At 40.8% G+C, this 21,217-nt stretch overlaps 1 protein-coding gene across 6 annotated transcripts in view; it reads right to left on the bottom strand.

Moving 5' to 3' along the window:
• The window catches only part of OCLN (occludin), a 48,332-nt gene that overhangs the window by 20,929 nt on the left and 6,186 nt on the right, over positions 1–21,217 (bottom strand). For 4 of the 6 annotated variants that reach the window (XM_022595773.2, XM_022595782.2, XM_022595754.2 and 1 more), the window contains exons 2-4: positions 19,303–19,419; positions 13,939–14,617; positions 9,850–10,011 (exon numbers count right to left, since the gene is read on the bottom strand). In XM_022595773.2, coding sequence (XP_022451481.1) covers positions 9,850–10,011; positions 13,939–14,617; positions 19,303–19,352 — 891 coding nt within the window. In that variant the 5' untranslated portion in view covers positions 19,353–19,419. Of the gene's footprint in view, positions 1–9,849; positions 10,012–13,938; positions 14,618–19,302 lie in introns of all 6 variants that reach the window. The other 2 variants (XM_089908953.1, XM_089908954.1) reach the window with 2 other exon arrangements.

Raw genomic sequence — 21,217 nt, 5'->3', positions numbered from 1 at the left:
ACCACCTAGGGTTCCAAATCCCCTGCAGTTTACTGTAGCACTCCACACAACCTCAGCATTTTCTAAGCATGCCATGCCTGGAAGAGACCTTATGCATACCTTAACTCAAATCCCACTGGGCTTGCAGTATTATAGCTGCAGCCTGGCTCTATGGAACAGTGGTTCTCAAAGTGTGTTCCCCAGACCAGTAGGATCAACATCACCTGGGAACTCTGGGAACTCAGAAATGCCAGTTCTCAGGTCCCATTCCAGATCCACTGCACGAGAAACACTGCGGGTGGGCCCAGCAAGCTGTTTTAACCAGCTCTCCCTGTGATTCTGATGCTTGCTAAGGTTTGAGAACCACTGATGGAGGACAGTTTTCCTCGATGTCACAGACAACTGCCCTGTTTAGACCATTATACCTATAGTTAGAATTAACTCTATTTAGTGCTGGAAATCTAGGAATCCCTGCATTCAGAAAGCCACAAAGACACTCACCAGCTCTAGCACACATCCTACCTCACCTTCCATTACAACTCTCTACACCAGCCCCCCAGGATGCCCTCGACAGATAGGGCCTTCCGTCCTCCACGCTGCTGGGTTCTGAAGGTCAGTCCATGGATAGGACACTTCCATTCTTGTTCCATTTCATGCCACCTGAGACCACAGATAATAGTGAAACCTTTCCCAGGGTGAGAGCCCGGTATACCAATTGTCGGCAGCCCACAGGAACTGCTCTTACGTTAAAGAACACTTGTACTTACTGGTTGAAAATAAGAAAGCTATTTGAGTTTCTTCAGCTGTCTAACACTGATTACCACCACCGCCCGGTCCCAGTCACCTGCCCCACCTGGACCTGTTGCCCGTTCCTGTGTGCAAGGAAATGATACACAGAGCCTGCCTACACCCTTCAAAAAAACATTTGTTCTTAGCTCGCAGCAAGCTTACAAGTAAGAGGAAAATTAATAGTTTAACAACTGCAAACAACATTAAATGTATTTATATTTTGGGTACTCTTACCCAAGCTCCCTTATTTGATGCCATCATTGCAAATACTAACAATTATTACTCTGGCTAAAATTTATTGGGCATTAATAAATTATGTGCTGGCCCTGACCTAAGCCCTTTAATTGTTACAGGATCAGCATATACATGCTGTAGGTGAAACTTTTATTTTCCCCATTTACACATGAGAAACCTATTAAATGAACAGACAAAGTGATTACCTTCATCAGAGTCCAAGGATACCAAAAGCTACCCAAGGCTGACCACAAAGGACAGGGTCCAGGACCCTGACCCCTCTCTACACCCAGGCCTGATCATCCTTACTAGCTCCTACCTTGACAGGTAAATGTTGGGAACAATGCTATAACAATGCTGCATCACAATGTCAAAGCCTTAGAAACTTCTAGAAATAGGCTACCTAAATAATACACTTAATATGTATGTACGTATGTATGTATGTATGTATGTATGTATTTATTTATTTATGGCTGCATTGGGTCTTCATTGCTGCACGTGGGCTTTCTCCAGTTGCAGCAAGCAGGGGCTACTCTTCGTGGTGGTGTGCAGGCTTCTCACTGCAGAGCATGGGCTCTAGGCATGAGGGCTTCAGTAGTTGTGGCACGCAGGCTCAGGAGTTGTGGCTCTCAGGCTTTAGAGCACTAGTGCAGTAGTTGTGACAACATGGGCTTAGTTGCTCTGTGGCATGTGGGATCTTCCTGGGCCAGGGCTCGTCCCCTGCATTGGCAGGCGGATTCTTAACCACCGCACCACCAGGGAAGTCTCTACACTCAGCTTTTAGATCTAAACATTTTGTACTTAAAAACAGGATCTTGTTTAACAACCTTTATTTACTACTTGGTAATAATGAAGAAATAGTTTATGGCATGTTCTCTCCAAACTTAGTTTATTCTTGCTTCTGACATAAATTATGTGGCATAACAAGAAAAGGTGCAACTTAAGAGACAGACAGAAAATACTCCCTGAGAACTGGCATGCTGATTTGTGGTAGAGATAAGCACTTTACACATACATTATCTCATTTTAATGATAGTTTTATTAACTATGAACTATTTCCCCAATTCTACTGGCAAAGAAAACTGAGGCTCAGAGATCTCAGAGGAAAAAAAAAAAAACCACACCAAAAAAATTACAAGTTATAAAGGCAAATGTAACACTTGTCCTGCTGGTTAGTACATCTGGCTTGAGACAAATTACTGAAGCCCTCTGCAAACCTCAGTGTCCCCTTGTATAAGAATATTCACACTGTAAAGATGTATAGAGTGGCTACGCCTACTTAGGAAATGGTGGTTCCTACCTTCCTTTTACTGTGACTTTTTAAAAAACTTTATTGCCAAAATTAAGACGTGAAGCTCAATCCCAAGTCAGCCTGATGTACTATACTGAAAAGAGCACTGAGAAACCAGAGTCCAAACTTCTAGCCCTGACACGTCAAATCACCACCAACAAGCCTCCTTCTTACTACTGTGTCTACCTCGCAGGTCTTCAGCTTCCTTTGTGTAAGTTCACTGAGACAGACTGGATGACCTTACCCTAAGGTCCCAGACTGCTCTCAGATTCTGTTTTCTTTCACTTTACCAAAGCCAAACCAAAACTTATTCACAGGAGCACCTGAAACTGAAGTGCGTAACTTTCAGTTACTATTTCACCAGAATACTGCAGGTATCAACAAAAACTAATCTTAAGTACACACATTTTACAATCAACTCTTTAATATTTACCGTAGGTGTGTGCTTTTCCAAAGCCAGACCCCAGTTCTAAGTACTCACTCTAGAGAAAACGAAGATGTATGTCTTGATATTTATACTTATGACCTTCTGGAAATGCAGGTGGGGGAAGAGAGATCTGAACACAAAGATTAACATGAAATACTCATCTTCGTGGGCATAAGGGTATCAGCCCCTCCCAACTCAGCTGCAGCACTCCTGGCTGAAGGGTCCCCCTACCAGCATTCTCAGTGTGTTGGCAGGACGCAGCTCCTTAAACCACAGTCCCCTGCTGCTCTGTGAGGCCAAGCTCAAAGGGGCAGAAAGGGATCTGAGTGGTGTGACACCCTCCCGGGAAGAGCCAGCAGACTACTGAGGAGCACTGGGGTGAAGCGGGCTCAGAAAGCTACTCAGAAACACGGCCTAAGCTATTCAAATCGCACTCTGCATTTAAACCTGGTCAGATGACACACACATAAAAAATAAAAGGGCAATTACAATTAACCCATGTAGCTCATATTCAGGTAGTAAGTATTATCCACAGAGCAGTTTCTCTAGAAACCATCTCCCCATCCCACACAGTAACTGTGGGAACTGCCACATGCTGGATTACGTGAGAAGGGCCCTGCCCTTGGGCACAGTGGGTTAGTGTGAGGATGGCCGCCTGACCCAAGGCTACTTATTCATCAGGGCCCCTTCCCCAGGCAAGTCTCAGACAAAGCACTAATATGAACAACTCAGAGCTCTAAGTAGGTGCTTTCCGCTCCCCTTCTCCATGCGAAAATGAAGCCTACCAGGCAGGAGGGAGTCAAGATGAGAAAGCAGATCCCAATGGACTTGAAGTCCCGATTTCAGCTGTTCATGAAACACAGCCACATCCCTACCTCTGTGGCTAAGTTGTTTCGACTCTTTCTAGGATTTCATAAATCACCACCCAAAATCTTGCAGATATATTCCTCTTCTTACCTATGCTAACTTAAGTTCTGTTTTTGTCAACTGTAACTAGGACTCATGCAACACCAAAATTCTTTTCTGCACAGCCAGCTGTCTTCCTTTCAACATCCCTGTAAGGCAGACAGCCATATATTACTGGTCTTCTTCATTTTCTCACATGCATCTGACATTAGTCTTGAGAGGCAGACCAAATAATATAGCCAATTTTATAGATAAGAAAACTGAGGATCAGAAGGGGTAATCTGTTTACCAAAGAATGCTGGAGTCAGGACTCAAACCCAGAGCTTTAGGGTCCAGTGCTGTTGTCCCTCCACCAGGAATTCTCCCCAAACTAGACTTCCTTGACATACATGTGGGTTAAAAATAACAGAACTGATCTACCTAGAGTCACAGCAAAAGCAATGAAGCTAGAATTCAAACCCTGGTATTCCACCTCCCTGATATACTGCTTCTATTAGACAGAAGTAGAAAAGACAGCATTACACAGCAAGAGTAGAAGAAAGGGGAAGACTACCAGTCCCACAGGGCTGTTCGTCTGAGACTAAGCGAAGGGTCTCCTCTAAAGCAACGCAAAAAGCCTGCAGGGCCTAGTTTTCTGGCCAGTACATAGTAACACTACTTAGGGCAACGGAGAGGAAGTCCACTCAGAGTGAAAACAACTGAGGGTACCTTCTCTGATTACAACGGAACCATCAGTTCCATTCCCAGAACTGAGAAGCACTTCAGTCGTGCAATCAAGGCAACAGAAAAGGGAAGGAACGCATCATGGTCTTTTCTAATTAAAGTAGGGAAGTCACTCTGGAGACAGGTCACCTCTGGGAGCAGAAGCAGGTGGATGGGAGAGTAAAAAACACATCGGGTAATGTAACTTAGACCTCGTATTGTAATTCTTGGGTAGGATGATGGGTGTTCATTATGAAAAAAATCAAAAATACAAAAAAGGCTATGAATGGACCAAAGACAACAAGGTCATGAGCTAAGAATTGGGAATAATTTATTTCTGTGTACCTGAAACCAATCTGAAAAAAAAACAAAAACAAAGAGACAGAGAAAATGTAATCACTAAGGCTTTCCCTAAGAGCACACTGGCATGGAAATGCTAGACCAGGGCTCTAGTCCTGGCTTTGTCACATTATGTGAGCCCAGGCATGTAAATTAAAAATGATTTCCATTTACATAACAGCTAAGTTACCTTCAACATCAATTTTCTCCATTTTCAAAAAAAGTACCACATACTTACTGTAAGAAAATTACTTTTTACATAATTATTCCAGTCAAAAATTGGAAAAAAACTAATATGAAACAACAGGGATTGGTCAAATAGATCTCTACAATGGAATGTTATTAGAAAAGGTGTGTGGAACCAGAACTTCACACAACACTGATGGCTGTATAAATTGGTACATCTCCTTTGAAGGGCAATTTCTTACTCTCTACCAAAGTTACAGACGTACGTATATACATACCCCTTGACTCAGTAATACTCGCGAAATTTAGCCTATAGGAGTATATATATAGACCGACATATATACAAGTTATACAAAGTTTTCTTTTTTAAAATCCTATCATTGTTTATAATATTAAATAATAAATATATCCAACAATGAAAGATTGATTACATAAACCACGGTACAACCATACCACAAAGAGGCTATGAAGTGGTAAGGAAAGACACACTGCAAAGTAAAAAGGGGATGTGCAGACAGAATGGTATGATCAGTACACTAACTTCTGCATAAAAAAGCAGGAAGTGTATTTTTCTTTGGTTTTATTTTTACAAAATAAAACACTGAAAGGAATCATAAGAAACTAAGAAGAGTACCTACAAGTGTGGAGAGAGGGTGAGGAAAGATACCCAGAAATGGGCAAATGGAAACAGAAGGATGGCAGGGAGGCTGTCTGAAAACCTGTTTTTTAAAAAAATTGTAATTCTGGCCATAGGCTTTTTACTTATTTATTTTGTTAAATTTTATTTATTTATTTATTTTTGGCTGAGTTGGGTCTTTGTTGCTGCACGTGGGCTTTCTCTAGTTGCGGTGAGCGGGGGTTACTCTTCGTTGCAGTGCACAGACTTCTCACTGCAGTGGCTCCTCTTGTTGGAGAGCACAGGCTCTAGGTGCACGGGCTTCAGTAGTTGTGGCACATGGGCTCAGTAGTTGTGGCTCACGGGCTCTAGAGCACAGGCTCAGTAGTTGTGGTGCACGGGCTTAGCTGCTCCACGGCATGTGGGATCTTCCCGGGCCAGGGCTTGAACCCACGTCTCCTGCATTGGCAGGCGGATTCTTAACCACTGCGCCATCAGGGAAGCCCTGGCCACAGGCTTTTTAAAAAGGGGTAATTAGAAAGCTTTTATCTTGCCAGCAAATACAAAAATTAAAACAGTACCACACCAACCAATGCAACAATATAAATGAATCTTATAGCACTATGTTGAGTGGACATAAAAGCACACAGGACATAATTCCATTTATGTGAAGTTTAAGAATAGGCAAAACTAATTGATGTGATAGGAATAAGAGGAGTTACCAACCCCTAGGGGATACTGACTAAGAGGCATAAGGAAACCTTAGACCCTGGAATGTATGATATCTTGATTTAGAGGCTGGTTACAAATGGGCTTATACGTGTAAAATTTCACCAAGCCATACAATTAAATTAGTGCATTTAATGTACTTTACTGTGTGTGTATAGATATACATTACACTTCAGTAAAAATTTTTAACAATATCAAAATTGTTTTTGAGAAATATTTAATGAGATAAAAAGCCTATATCATGTTAAATCAAAAAAGGTAGAATTTTACACTGCTAAGGACTATAATCATACTTCTGAATTAGAATAAGATGTAGGAAGAGGAAAGGATTAAAGAAAATACACCAAAAAGGTAACTCAGGATGGCAGAATTTTCTTTATACTTCACAGTATTTTCAAAATTATTTAATTAAAATAACCATATTCTTTTAATTCAGAAAAAGTACCAATTAACCTGGGGTTTGAGGACATAATAGAAAAAATAAAGATCTACAACTTTAATTAAAAGAGCCTTTAAACATTTAAAATACAACAACGTTGGTACAAACTTAAGTGAGTGACTGACTACAAAGGACCAGGTTAACATCCAAACAGTGTGCAAACATGGCCTGTTTATTTTACAAAGTACAAGATATCCAGAAAGGGGAGGGAAAAAAAACAACCTTAAAAATCCCTAAGAAGGCAGAGAAACCATTGTGCCGGAGATTCAGAGACAGGAAATTAGAAAATTACAAATTTTCTCATAGATAATACAAAAGGACTGAAATCTGCTTAAAACTCTGAAGGCTCAGCTGTTGAGGTGCCTTTGCTCTGGGGGTTCTTATCTTAAAGATTTTAAAATTCAAGAAAGGCAGTACAATTTAATTATGAATGTCAGGATGTACCTACCCCAATGTGTAGGGAAGGAGTAAATTTAGTAGGTAATTGCTCCTTTAGTAAGTTTAGTAAGATACCACCCCCGCACCCCCAAACAATCCACTATTAGCTGTATGGAGAGTATCTTGTCTTAGTTCTCCACAATTAGAATTCAAATTTTAATTCTCATTTAGCACAAGTGATTAATTCTAGATTCTCTTCCATTATTTCAAGTGGAGATAATTTTTACGATATTACTTTCTAATGACCAAAAGGAAGAAAAAAACACTAATCCACTCCACTGCCAGGCACTTTATTTTATTTTGCTTTATTTTCTAATTTTTAAATTTATTTTTATTTTTTTTGCCGTGCCACGCAGCTTGCAGGATCTTAGTTCCCCGACCAGGGATTGAACCTGGGCCCCGGCAGTGAAAGTGCCAAGTTCTAACCACTGGACTGCCAGGGAATTCCCCCACTTTATTTATTTATCTTATTGGAGTATAGCTGATTTACAATGTTGTGTTACTTTCTGCTATACGGCAAAGTGATTCAGTTATACATATACATATAGCCACTCTTTTTTAGATTCTTTTCCCATACTCTACTCAATACCCTGTAATGCCAGGCACTTCGGATGCAGCATCAAACATTTCCACTTGCGCAGCTGTGTTATTGGAGTGAAATCCATTCGAGCAGAATACTGCGAAAGAGCAGAGAAACCTGAGGAACAGTCTGCATCTGGTTGTGGAAGTAAGTTGAGGCAAGAATGAAAATGTGGGATTGAGTTCAGCAAAGCAAACCTGGGCAGGTGAAGGGAGAATGGAAGGCAAAGCACAATACCTGTGACTAAAACTGCCTCCATTCAATAGCTTACTTCCAATAGCCTTCCTTAGGCATTTGAGTTGGGGGAACAAGGGAAAAGGAAATGAGGAATTTTCAAGTACCGCATAAAACATCAGTGTGCTCAAAATCCTGTGTCTGCTGTTCAACAGATGATCATTTAGTTTCATGCGACAAAACATTTATTACTACAGAGAAACTATGATGTGTGAAACAACCTACAGGCTGGCTATCAAATTTCCAGGGATTCAGTGAGGAAGCATTATAAAAATAATGCCTCTTTAAAAGTTAAGCCTTTCTGGCTTTGTTGTCATCATCGCCTCCATAAGTTATTATGGCTATCTTTTGTCAAATTATCCAAAGTACCCAGAACTTATTAAACCTTCATGACAGTAAAATCAGATGAGAAGCCGAAGTTCACTGGGACTCTAATATTACTGGCACTGGTCTCTCTTGAGTCGGTTTTTTAGGCTCTCAAAACCTTAAGTAAACAAATCCAACAGCCAGTGAAAACTGACACACCCAGAAACTCTCAGTGAAACCTTGACTTCACAGTTCACAATAGACTGTCCTATTCCCTCTACAGGTGGCCTTGCCTGGAGCTAAAGGTCAAAAGAAAACAATCCCCAACACCTTCACATTTTACTGGGCTGGGGGGTGGGGATGAGGAAGAAAAAAACAACAAGCAGGCTTCAAGGAGAGGTCGGGAACACGGGCACATACATACCATACCTTCTGTTTCTCCTGACTGCTTCGTCTTAGTACCTTAACTAGAAAAATTTCATCTACATTCAAATGTCTTCAAACATCAGATGGAGGATGCTAGAGCTAGGAGCCTTCAAGATGATCATCAGTATCTTCACCCCCAACCTGACCAGCAGGACCCACCCTCAGCCCACTCCGCTCTGCTCCCACGGGCCAAGACCAACCTACCCTGGAACCAGGGTCCAGGATTCTCAACTAACCTTCATGGCAAGAAACCAATCTGCTCAAAGAAACCTATGAAGGCAGATTCTGAGGCTGCTCTCAACAACATCCTAACAGAGTATTTCTAACAAAGTTTGGAACACCCCTAAAAACAGGTTAGCTATCAGGAACGTGCATTTGGGAGGTATTTTTGGTAAGAGGGACTTTCTGCACTTCAGCAAATCGCATCATTTAGGAAGCCACCTACTGGTAGGATTAACAGTATATGAAAAAAAAAAATTGCCCTAATCTCTCTCTGCCTTCACTAAAGTATTTCATATGTCAATATTAGTACAGAATTAGCCCCTGTGATTCTCCAGGCTGTTCCACATGTAAAAAGTTTAAAGACCTGCCACCTGCTACCACCCCAAAAACACCCTTGCCAATCTTTTTTTTTTTTTTTTGCGGTATGCGGGCCTCTCACTGCTGTGGCCTCTCCTGTTGCGGAGCACAGGCTCCGGACGCGCAGGCTCAGCGGCCATGGCTCACGGGCCCAGCCGCTCCGCGGCATGTGGGATCTTCCCGGACCGGGGCACAAACCCATGTCCCCAGCATCGGCAGGCGGACTCTCAACCACTGCGCCACCAGGGAAGCCCCCCTTGCCAATCTTGACCAAAGACAGTAAACATCCTGAGCACTGGTATTTACTTCCAAAACAATCAGCAGGATAATAAAAAGGAAGGGGAGAGGAGATGTTTTTGTTTTCCAAAGCCACGTTATTTCCTTTGTGGTTTCTTTAAAAGCCATTTCCTCTCAGTGCCTAGATCCACTTCTTAGAAATAGAGATCTGGCTTTTACCCGTAGTAAAACCATGTCCACTCATCCCACTTTCTTAACATTCGAAGTAAAACGTGAGGCCACAACTTTTGCAATATACAAAGACAATAATTCTACAAATAAAGTTTCACAAAGCAGAATAGGTTAAATTTAGAGACAAATCTGGGGGTCTAATAAAAAACTGGACATTTACTGACTTTCTTAAAACACTTACCCACTCTTCGACATTGGGGGGTTGCTCATCATAAATACGTTCCTTGTCCCACAAAATATTTGACTTGTCATACCGGTCCATCTTTCTTCGAGTTTTCACAGCAAAGAAAATTATTAAAGCAAAAGCCACAATAACCATAAACGCCAGCACAATGGCAATGGCCTAAAAAGAGATTAAAGATATTGACATATTTAGCTTTTAATTGCTTACTTTATCCCAACCCACACTCTACAAATGCCTAAGGCCCTCCTAAATATCTGTTGTTTAACTGCTATAAAACTGATACAAATGGTTCCATTTTAGAAATATAAAACCTAGCCCAAGCTAGTTCAGCTAAGGCTAGCAACACACACACACAAACCAACCTTGATTCACATACACACACACACACACCCCAACTTTGATTCAGTCACACACACACACACACACACACAACCTTGATTCAATCCTTGGAATGAACATGAATCCCTGTTTTAGAATTATAGAAAACTAGTCCCAAAGCCTGAGCACCAAGGGGCTATATTTCCATAAACAGATGAGAATGCCCAATAAATTAACTCATCACTGGTATACTTCTAAAAGGCTGGAAAATGTTATGCTCAGAAGTAGTTTTATTAGTATTTTTTTAACATCTTTATTCGAGTATAATTGCTTTACAATGGTGTGTTAGCTTCTGCTTTATAACAAAGTGAATCAGTTACACATATACATATATCCCCATATCTATTCCCTCTTGCATCTCCCTCCCTCCCTCCCACCCTCCCTATCCCACCCCTCTAGGTGGTCACAAGGCACCGAGCTGTCAAAAGTAGTTTTAAATACCCAATCATGCTTATAGCCTTGTTCCTAACACATGTCTGGCACAACTTTTTACACTGAATGTAAATTTCAGTCTTACCATAAATTATGCAGATACACTCTAACCAAGCTATAAATTAGAGAGAATGGGCTAATGATCCATTTAGTCTGTTAGGTTCCTCTGTTTTATGTGTCTTTTGTGTGCTTGCTAGAAGAGCCTGTGACAAGGAAACCCTACCCCTGACAGTTCTCCTAGTGTCTGACAGGTGTGTTAAGTGGTACACTGGCCTGGAGGCACTTGGGAGTTGAGACAGGTACCAGGGCTCTGGCCTGGATGTCTGCTAACGGGTAAGAGGAAGCTCTCTTTGCAGCTGTCTATGTAACAGTGGTATCCTTTTTCAAAGAATACAGGTTTCGGGTAGTCAGAGGACTAAGAGGGATGTCAGTGTGATAAGAAAGGAATACCAGCCCTCAGCCCTATTTACCACAGACACTCTGAATGTCAACAACAAAACTCTGAAACCTACATTTCAGTCTTCAAAATAATGGTAGTTATTGGAGAAGGTCTAACCCCCAAAAAGTGACTCATTCTGGTAAAAGAATGAAAATTCCTGGGTCAGTGTAAGGAGAAAAAAAAAAGGAAAAAAGAATAGTAAGTTAGAAACATTTTCTTAATTAGGATGACTCCTGGTTACTGAAAGCAAGGTTCTCCACCCCACCTGCACATTTGAATCACCTGACAGCTTTTTGAAATATTGACTTACACAGTGAAAATTTGAAAACATTTTTATAAGAAATTAAAGAAGACCTAAGTAAATGAAAAGACACCCTATGTTCATGCATCAGAAGACTTATTGTAAAGATGACAATTCTTCTCCCAGCTAGGATTTTGAAGGATTGCATTGATCTACAAATTCAACACAATCCTTCAAAATTCTAGCTGGCTTTTTTGCAGAAATTGACAAGCTGATCCTAACATTCATATGAAAATGCAAGAGACCTAGAATCTAGCCAAAAGAATCTTGAAAAAGAAGAGCAAAGTTGGAGGACCCCCCATTTCCCAATTTCAAAATTGATGACAAAGCTACAGCAATCAAGAAGTGTGGTACTAAACAGAACTCCCATATGACCCAGCAATCCCACTACTGGGCATATACCCTGAGAAAACCATAATTCAAAAAGAGTCATGTACCAAAATGTTCATTGCAGCTCTATTTACAATAGCCCGGAGATGGAAACAACCTAAGTGTCCATCATCGGATGAATGGATAAAGAAGATGTGGCACATATATACAATGGAATACTACTCAACCATAAAAAGAAAAGAAATTGAGCTATTTGTAATGAGGTGGATAGACCTAGAGTCTGTCATACAGAGTGAAGTAAGTCAGAAAGAGAAAAACAAATACCGTATGCTAACATATATATATGGAATTTAAGAAGAAAAAAATGTCGTGAAGAACCTAGGGGTAAGACAGGAATAAAGACACAAACCTACTAGAGAACGGACTTGAGGATATGGGGAGGGGGAAAGGTAAGCTGTGACAAAGCAAGAGAGAGGCATGGACATATATACACTACCAAACGTAAAGTAGATAGCTAGTGGAAGCAGACCCATAGCACAGGGAGATCAGCTTGGTGCTTTGTGACCGCCTGGAGGGGTGGGATAGGGAGAGTGGGAGGGAGGGAGACGAAAGAGGGAAGAGATATGGGAACATGTGTATAACTGATTCACTTTGTTATAAAGCAGAAACTAACACACCATTGTAAAGCAATTATACCCCAATAAAGATGTTAAAAAAAAAAAGAAGTGTGGTACTGACCTAAGGACAGAAACACAGGTAATGGAAACAAATTGAGAGTCTAGAAATAAATCGTCACATTTATGGTCAATTCATTTTTGACCAGGGCATGAAAATAACTCAATGGAGAAATAGTCCTTTCAACAAATAATACTAAGACAACTGGATATCCACATGTAAGAAATGTTGGACCCCTTCCTTATAACATGCCCCAAATTAACTCAAAATGGATCATGGACCTGTTAAGAGCTAAAATTATAAAACTCTTAGAAGAAAACATATAGGAGTAAATCTTTGTGACCTCGAATTAGGTAAAGTGTTTTTAGATACAACACCCTTTTAGGGTGCAAAAGCAATGAAGCAAAATTAAATGAGACCTCACCAAAATTAAAAAACTTTTGTGCAAAGAACATCATCCAGAAAGTGAAAAGAGAATGACAAAAATGGAGAGAAAATACTTGCAAATCGTATTATAAGGGACTTGTATCCAAATATATAAAATTTCTTACAACTTAATAAAAATCCAAATAGCCCAACTAAATAATGGGCAAAGATTCTGAATAACCATTTCTCCAAAGAAGATATACTAATAGCCAATAAGCACAAGAAAATATCATTAGCCATCAAGGAAATGCAAATCAAAACCAAAATGAGGTACCACTTCACACCCATTAGCATGGTTAGACTCAAACAGACAAAAACAATGCTGGGGGATGTGGAGAAACTGGAATCCTCATACATTTCTGGTAAATGTACAATAATGCAACCTCTTTGTAGAACAATGTGACAGTTCCTCAAAAGGTTAAACGCAGAATCTCCATAAGACCCATCAATTCTACCCCTAGGTATATACTGAACTCAAGAGACGTTAAAACATAAGTTTCACAGAAAAATTCGTAACAGCCAAGGTGGAAATAGCCCAAATGTCTGTTAACTGGCCAATAAATAAAATGTGGTGTATCCCCACAATGGAACGGTATTCAGCAATAAAAAGGAATGAAGTACTGGTACATGTTCTAACACGGATGAACCTTAAAACATTAATGCTAAGTGAAAGAAGCCAATCATACAAAAACACATATCGTATGAGTCTGCTTATATGAGATATCCAGAATAGGCAAAACCATAGAACAGGATTAGTGGTTTCTCGATCTGGGGACGGTTAGTGAAATGAGGAGTGACTGCTAATGAGGATGGGGGTTTTTCCTGGGGTAGTGAAAATGTTCTAAGATCAACTGTGGTGATGGTTGCACAGCTCTGTGAATATACTAAAAATACTGAACTGTATTTTAAATGGATGAATTGGATGGTATGTTAATCATACCTTAATAATGACACCCAGCCCTTCTCCCAGTTTCTGATTTAAATAGAAGTGGGGTGTGGCATCAATATTTTTTTAAACATTCCCAAAGCGAATCTATTAAGCATCCCGAGAGGAGAGCCTCTGACCCAAGGAAAGAGGGGAGAAAAGAAACAAAACTATCCCTACCTCCTGGGGATCCACCACACAGTAGTGATATAAATATTGATCCACATAGACTCCAGCAGCTGCAGGTGTATAAAACTGGTTGCAGAGGGCATATATTTGTGAACTGTAGAGAGACCCAGATGCCTGGGCAGTTGGGTTGACTCCCATTATATAGACAATTGTGGCAATAAACACCATAACGGCCAGGACAGCACTCACTATTATCACAGTCAAATAATATCTTCTTGTTCTAGATATTTCAGCTCTTATAACGCTGGTAACAAATATCACCAATGCAGCCATGAAACAAAAGGCAGCCATGGCCAGTAGAAATCCCTTTGCCGCTCTTGGATCTGTATAGCCTCCTCCATAGCCATAACCGTAGCCATAACCATAGCCATATCCACTTCCGTAGCTACCAAAGCCACTTCCTCCATAAGGGTAGCCAATGCCACCTCCCACTAAGGTTCCATAGCCTCTGTCCCAGGCAAGAGTGGAGGCAACACAGGCAAAAATGGCAATGCACATCACGATAATAAGCATAGACAGAATCCGAATCACTCCTGGAGGAGAGGTCCATTTGTAGAAGTGGAGAATTTCATCTTCCGGGTAGAAAGAATACGCTGGCTGAGAGAGCATTGGTCGAATGTGCATCTCTCCACCATATACGTCATTGCTTGGTGCATAATGATTGGGTTTGCTGAAAAGCACATGAAAATTTTAAGTTAGCCATTTTTAGTGGTGAGCAGAAAGAACAAATAAAGTACCTGGAATAATTTGAACAAACCACTGGCAAATAAAACTATGATTTGTACTGTTCCACTCTAATGGGGCAATCTGTATCCCCCCCCACCCCTACCAAATTCAAATATCAAAATCCTGACCCCCGGACTTACCCGGTGGCACAGTGGTTAAGAATCCACCTGCCAATGCAGGGGACACAGGTTCAAGCCCTGGTTCGGGAAGATCCCACATGCCGCGGAGCAGCTAAGCCCGTGCACCACAACTGAGCCTGCGCTCCAGAGCCCGCGAGCCACAACTACTGAGCCCGCGTGCCCAGAGCCCACACACCACAACGAAGAGTAGCCCCCGCTTGCCGCGACTAGAGAAAGCCCACACGCAGCAACGAAGACCCAACGCAGCCAAAAATAAATAAATTTTTTTTTTTTTTAAATCCTAACCCCCAATGTGATGGTATTAGGAGGTGGGGTCTCTGGGAAGTAATTAGGTCATGAGGGTGTAGCCCTCATAAATGGGATCAGTGCCCTTATGAAAGAGGCCCCAGAGAGCTCTCTCACCCCTTCTACAATGTGAGGATACAAGAAGTCTGCAATCTGGAAGATGGCCTCCACTAGAACCGGACCGTGTTGGCACCATATCTTGGGCTTCCAGCCTCCAGACTGTGAGAAATAAGTTTCTGTTGTTTATAAGCTACCCAGTCTATGGTACTCTATTACAGTAGCCCCAACTGACTCAGACACCCATTGAACAGTAAACATATCTGTGCACGATGCATCAAAATCACCTGGAGGGTTTGTTGGCCCTCATCCCCAGAATTGTTGAGTCTGCAGGTCTGGGGTAGAACAAGTTTCTAGATGCTGCTGATGCTGCAGTCTGGAAACCATACATTGAGAATGACTACTTCGTTTCTACAGAACAGAGGTTCTCAAATTTTGCGGCATACTAGAATCACCTGGGGATGTATAAAATCCCCAGACGGAGCACTCCAAACCAGTTAAATCATAATCCCTGGGGACGGGACCCAGGGAGTTTAGAATAGTGGTATCAGCCCTTTTGCCTTTGTGACTGAAGACCGATTCCTTCAGACTTGACACTTACAGTGGCCTCCACTGGGTCACGTGTAAATCCTGGCAGCCTCGCTCTCTTACCTAAGAATGCACATTCATTCACTTATCATTTGGTGGCTATTTACTGGAGTTGCCAGGCTGACGCCTGCTGGGCTCTGTGCTAGGTGCTGGGGATACAACAGTGAACAGGACAGCCTCAGTCCAGGCCCATCACAGAGTACGGTCTGTCAGGGCAGTAAGACATTAAATGAAGCACTACATGAACTACAGCCAGTTACAGCAAGAGCTACAAAGTAGATCAATTACCAATGAGTGCTCATCAGAATGGTGGCTAATCAATCAGATCAGAATCTCCTTTATAAAAATACCTTGCAAACTCCAGTAATTTAATGATAAACACACAGCTTGTAACAGACACACTGATGCGTGGACACACTGAATCTAAAACCTGTGGGCCCTGGCGAGGCAAAATTCAATTCCTAAACCAACTAAAGCCCTTTTGTTTTTGTCATTATTTCTATAGACCGCCTTCCTCACTCCAAAGGAGACGTCTTACTACTGGGTGCCACTAACCATAGGAATTAGAATTACCTGAGTACCGTAAATGAGAATGAAAAGGAAATGGAGAAACTGGAGAGAACAATGAAAATGTCAAGAAAGAAAACTCGGTAAAACATTCTACTTAGATACTTGGGCTGTTTCCATTTGGGGCTGTCATGAACAGCGTAGCTCTGACACAGTCTCCAACATACATCCTGGTACACACAGGCACTTTTTTTTAGGGTATATATCCAGGAGTAGAATTTCTGGGTCAAATTTTTTTTTTAATTTTCAGCTCTACTAGACAATGTCAAACTGTTTTCCAAAGTGACGGATTCACTTATACTCCCATGAACAGTGCAATGTTCACAGAAACATTGCTTATGATAACCCCAAGCTGCAGTGCCTACAGTGCCATGGGTAACTGTGATACAGCCTCACAATGGAATGCTACAGAGCTGTGCTATTATGACAGCCGCTAGCCGCACAGATGGATGGAGCACTTGAAATGCGGCCAGTCCCAACTGAGATGTGCTGTGAAGTGTAAAACACAAAGTGCTCATAGTATGAGGGAAGAATGTAACATCAGCAGGAGAGAACCCTAGTATTGACTACGACTTTGAGTGATAATGATGTGTCAATGTAGGTTCCTCAATTGTAACAAATGCACCACTCTGGTGGGGATGTTGATAATGGGGAAGTTATGCATGTGTGGGCAGGGGATCTACAGGAAATCTCTGTATGTGCCTCTCAATTGTGCTGTGAAACTACAACTGCTCTAAAAAATAAAGACTGCTAAAAAAAGAAAATAAACTATCTTGTAAACCAATGTTTATATCAATCACATGTTGAAATGATAACATTTTGGATATATTAAGCAAAATATATTAAAATTAATTTCTTTTATTTTTAATATGGTTACAAAAAAACATGAAACTACATATATGGCTCGCACTATATTTCTTTAGCACTGCTCTGAAGCAAAAAAATGAACTACAAATTCATGTAGATAAATCTTACAAGTTGAAAGAAACAAAGCAGAAAAGAATACATACAGCATATTATGTTCATACAAAGTTTAAGAACAAGTAAAACTAAACCATATTGTTCAGGATGTACAAAGTGGTAAAATAATAGAGAAAAGCAAGTGATGTCCACATGTCAGAACAGTGGCAAGTGATGTCCACATGTCAGAACGGTGGTTTCCACAGGAAGGAGAGGACACAGGCAAAGATTGAGGTGCTCTATTTCTTGACTGAGATGATTATTTTGCTTTGTATTTATTCATCATTTTATATGCATGTTCTGTGCCCTTTTCTATATGTATATTTCACCACTGTTTACAAAAATAAGTATGAGGTTAATGGAGCACTACTCAGGTACTATATTCTCCAGCATATCTCATTGCCATAAACAACTGTGTCCCTACCACATTCAGGTATCGGTCAGGAGGCTATGTAATAGAAGCACATCCTCTTACTACAGTTATCAGAGTTAACGCTACAAACTACTTAAAGGAGGAAACCCCTATCAATGTTTGACAGAAAATTTAAAACTTAAGAATTCATTGTTAAATCTCCAAATGGCTAAAGACACCAAGAACCCTCAACTTTGTTTCTTGTTTTAATATAATTAAGGAATCACTTAAAATTAACAATGTGGAAAACATTATCGTTAAGTGAAAGAAGTCAGTCACAAAAGACCAAACATTGTATGATTCCATTTCTATGAAATATCCAGAATGGACAAATCTAGAAACAAAGTGGACTGGTGGCTGCCTAGTACTGGGGGGAAATGGGGAATGACCGCTAATGGATAGAGGGGTTTCTTTGGGAAGGGGATGATGAAAATATTCTAAAACTGATTGTGGTAATGGTTGCACAAGTCTGTGAATACACCCAAACCAATGAACTGCCCATTCTAAATGGGTGAATTGTAAGGTGTGTGAATTATATCTCAATAAAGGTGTTATTTGAAAAACTGACAATCTATTGCCAACAGTCACCTAAATAAGGTATTAATATGGAAGCTTCATACCACTGGTGAAAAACAAAAAGGGGGCTTCCCTGGTGGCGCAGTGGTTGAGAGTCCACCTGCCGATGCAGGGGACACGGGTTCGTGCCCCGGTCTGGGAAGATCCCACATGCCGCGGAGCGGCTGGGCCCGTGAGCCATGGCCGCTGAGCCTGCGCGTCCGGAGCCCATGCTCCGCAACGGGAGAGGCCACAGCAGTGAGAGGCCCGCGTACCGCAAAAAAAAAAAAAAAGGGAACAAATATATACACAAATATAAGCCTAGACTATATTAGAGCAAATATTAAAATCAAGTGATAATGGGCTTCCCTAGTGGCGCAGGGGTTGAGAGTCCACCTGCCGATGCAGGGGACACGGGTTCGTGCCCCGGTCCAGGAAGATCCCACATGCCGCAGAGTGGCTGGGCCTGTGAGCCATGGCCGCTGAGCCTGTGCGTCCGGAGCCTGTGCTCCGCAACGGGAGAGGCCACAGCAGTGAGAGGCCCGCGTACCACACACACACACACACACACACACACACACACACACACACACACACACACACACACACACACACACACACACACACACACACACACACACACACACACACACACATCAAGTGATAATAGCTCCCACTGCAGAAAAAAACTGTCATCCTGGAAGTTACAGGTAAGAGGGAAACTCACTCTTCACCACATACCCTTTGGTTCAATTTGATTTTACAAATCAACCAAACACATAACAGTTTTATTTTATTTTATTTTATTTTATTCTATTCTATTCTACTGTTTTATTTTATAGCAAACACATAACAGATGAAAGTTTCAACTACACCTTTTTTTTTTTTTAAACATGTAATAGACTTTAAAAAAAAAGAAAAGGGGAATTCCCTGGTGGTCCAGTGGTTAGGACTCCATGCTCTCACTGCCGAGGGCCTGGGTTCAATCCCTGGTCAGGGAACTCAAATCCCACAAGCTGCGAGGCTCGGTCAAAGAAAAAGAAAAAGACTTACGTATTTACTTACAATTCATCAGGTCTGTAAGGAGGTGGACTTTCAAAAGGCCTGGATGACATGGCTGATGTCGGTGGTCACCTGATCTTCAGGATGAGCAATGCCCCGTAGCTCCCAAGATAGGCCAATCTAAGCAACATAAGTAGGGTAATGACATTACTACTGAGCTCATAGTTTCCTTGCATCACTAAGAAAACTAATGATACCGATCTCAAGTAACCTCTCACTCCTTGGTTATTCCTCTTGTCCTTTCCACTGTCATTTTTACACACTGGACCATTAATTCTTTGAGCACAAGAAATCACTGAGTGTAGGCCTCATTTGGCCTGGTAGTCCTCAGGGCACCTAGCATCGTGCTCTGCACATCACTGGCATATGAATATTGTTTAAACTTGAAATTTAAAGTTGCAATAATGAAAATTTCACAAAGGTTTTTACAGCATAGGCAAAAGTGGTATTTTTTTTAAATAGTCACTTCAAAGAACACAAATATAGATGTATAAAAGAGAAAATTTCTTAAAATACATTTATTCTGTCTCATATTACTTTTCAAAGTTCATATAAAATGAGAATGCATATGGAAGTGCATACATAGCTGTGTCCAGCATATACGAGCCCTTCAATGTTAACTAAAGCATAATCTGGTTTAAAAGTATGCTTTTCTCATTAAAAAGGGTTACAAAAAGCATCTATAAATAGGACGATTATGGACACTTTTCCCTTATCTCCTTTTCCAAGTCTTCAAAATGGAATATAATTTTCAAAAAAGGAAAAACATCAAACACACACTGTATTAAAGAGTCCTCTTCACTAAGAAAAGCAGAATAATTTTCTTCTAAGATTCCTCAGAACAAAAATCCCTGAACATCTGAGAGGCAATTTCACTCAATCAACAAGTATTTATTAAATGCCTACGCTGTACCATAGGAGCCTGTGGAAGTTAAGTATGAGACCAAGTTCTCCCGAAGGTCACGCACAAAGAAAACAGCACCTACAACAGGCATTATTTAGGGCTGAACTACACGATTAACTGCAGTTTGGAGATAACAGGGAAGACTTAGCAAGAAAGAGCCAGAAGCTTGGGGGTGGATGGTGGGAAGGACATGAGAAAGATCTATAACCTGAGTATATTAAAGTGTCTAATATTTTTTCCTTTTCAAATAAGGGTTGTGTAATCATACATTACTAGGTTTGCAACAGTAAATCAATTCAAACCCTTAAACCTTGTTCTTTCAAATCAACAGCAACTATTCACCACATCCTTAAGAATAGTCAATTACAAATTTCTCAAAGAAAATTTGTGCCAAAGAGGGGGATAATCCTGACCTCTGGACTGGGATAAATAGGTAAGATAATGTATTAAAGAAGATGAGCAAAAAGCGTTTACAGCAAGGTGATTATTCTGAAGGTGAGAAATTTCAGTGTTTAGGCATTTAGGTATATTGTATCCATTTTCAAATACTGGTGGCAGGATAAATCATTTTAAATACGTAAAACTCAATTTTTAAAAACTAATAGTATAATTTCTCAGAATAAAATATTGTATCTAGGTGAAACCTCAAAGATGGAAATATACTAAATGTTAGTAATGCCAACACAACTAGAATAATTTTCCAAACACAGTGAGGAAAGACAACTTCTCTTCATTCTTTTATTTCTAAAAACTGCTTTATTGAAGTATAACATACAGAAAAGTGCACAAATCTAAGTGTATACAGCCCTGTAACTAGCACCCAAACACACATACAGACGAGCGATTTAGGCCAAAATATTACAGTGCTATGAAAGAGTAAAGTCCAGATTAAGTGTCTTCTTAATTGATGTTCAGAAAAAGAGCATTAAGGAAAACTGAATCTAAACACTATTCAATATGGAACCCTATTTCTGAAACTGAATGTCAAATACTGACACACTGACCTCAGAGGAA

The sequence above is a fragment of the Delphinapterus leucas genome, chromosome 3 (assembly GCF_059928025.1).
Source record: "Delphinapterus leucas isolate spDelLeu-1000000601 "Yukka" chromosome 3, BTC_Dleu_Yukka2, whole genome shotgun sequence".
Classification (NCBI taxonomy): Eukaryota; Metazoa; Chordata; class Mammalia; order Artiodactyla; family Monodontidae; genus Delphinapterus; species Delphinapterus leucas.
The sequence above is the reverse complement of the archived record's forward strand: the minus strand, read 5'-3'. Positions and strand labels throughout refer to the sequence as shown.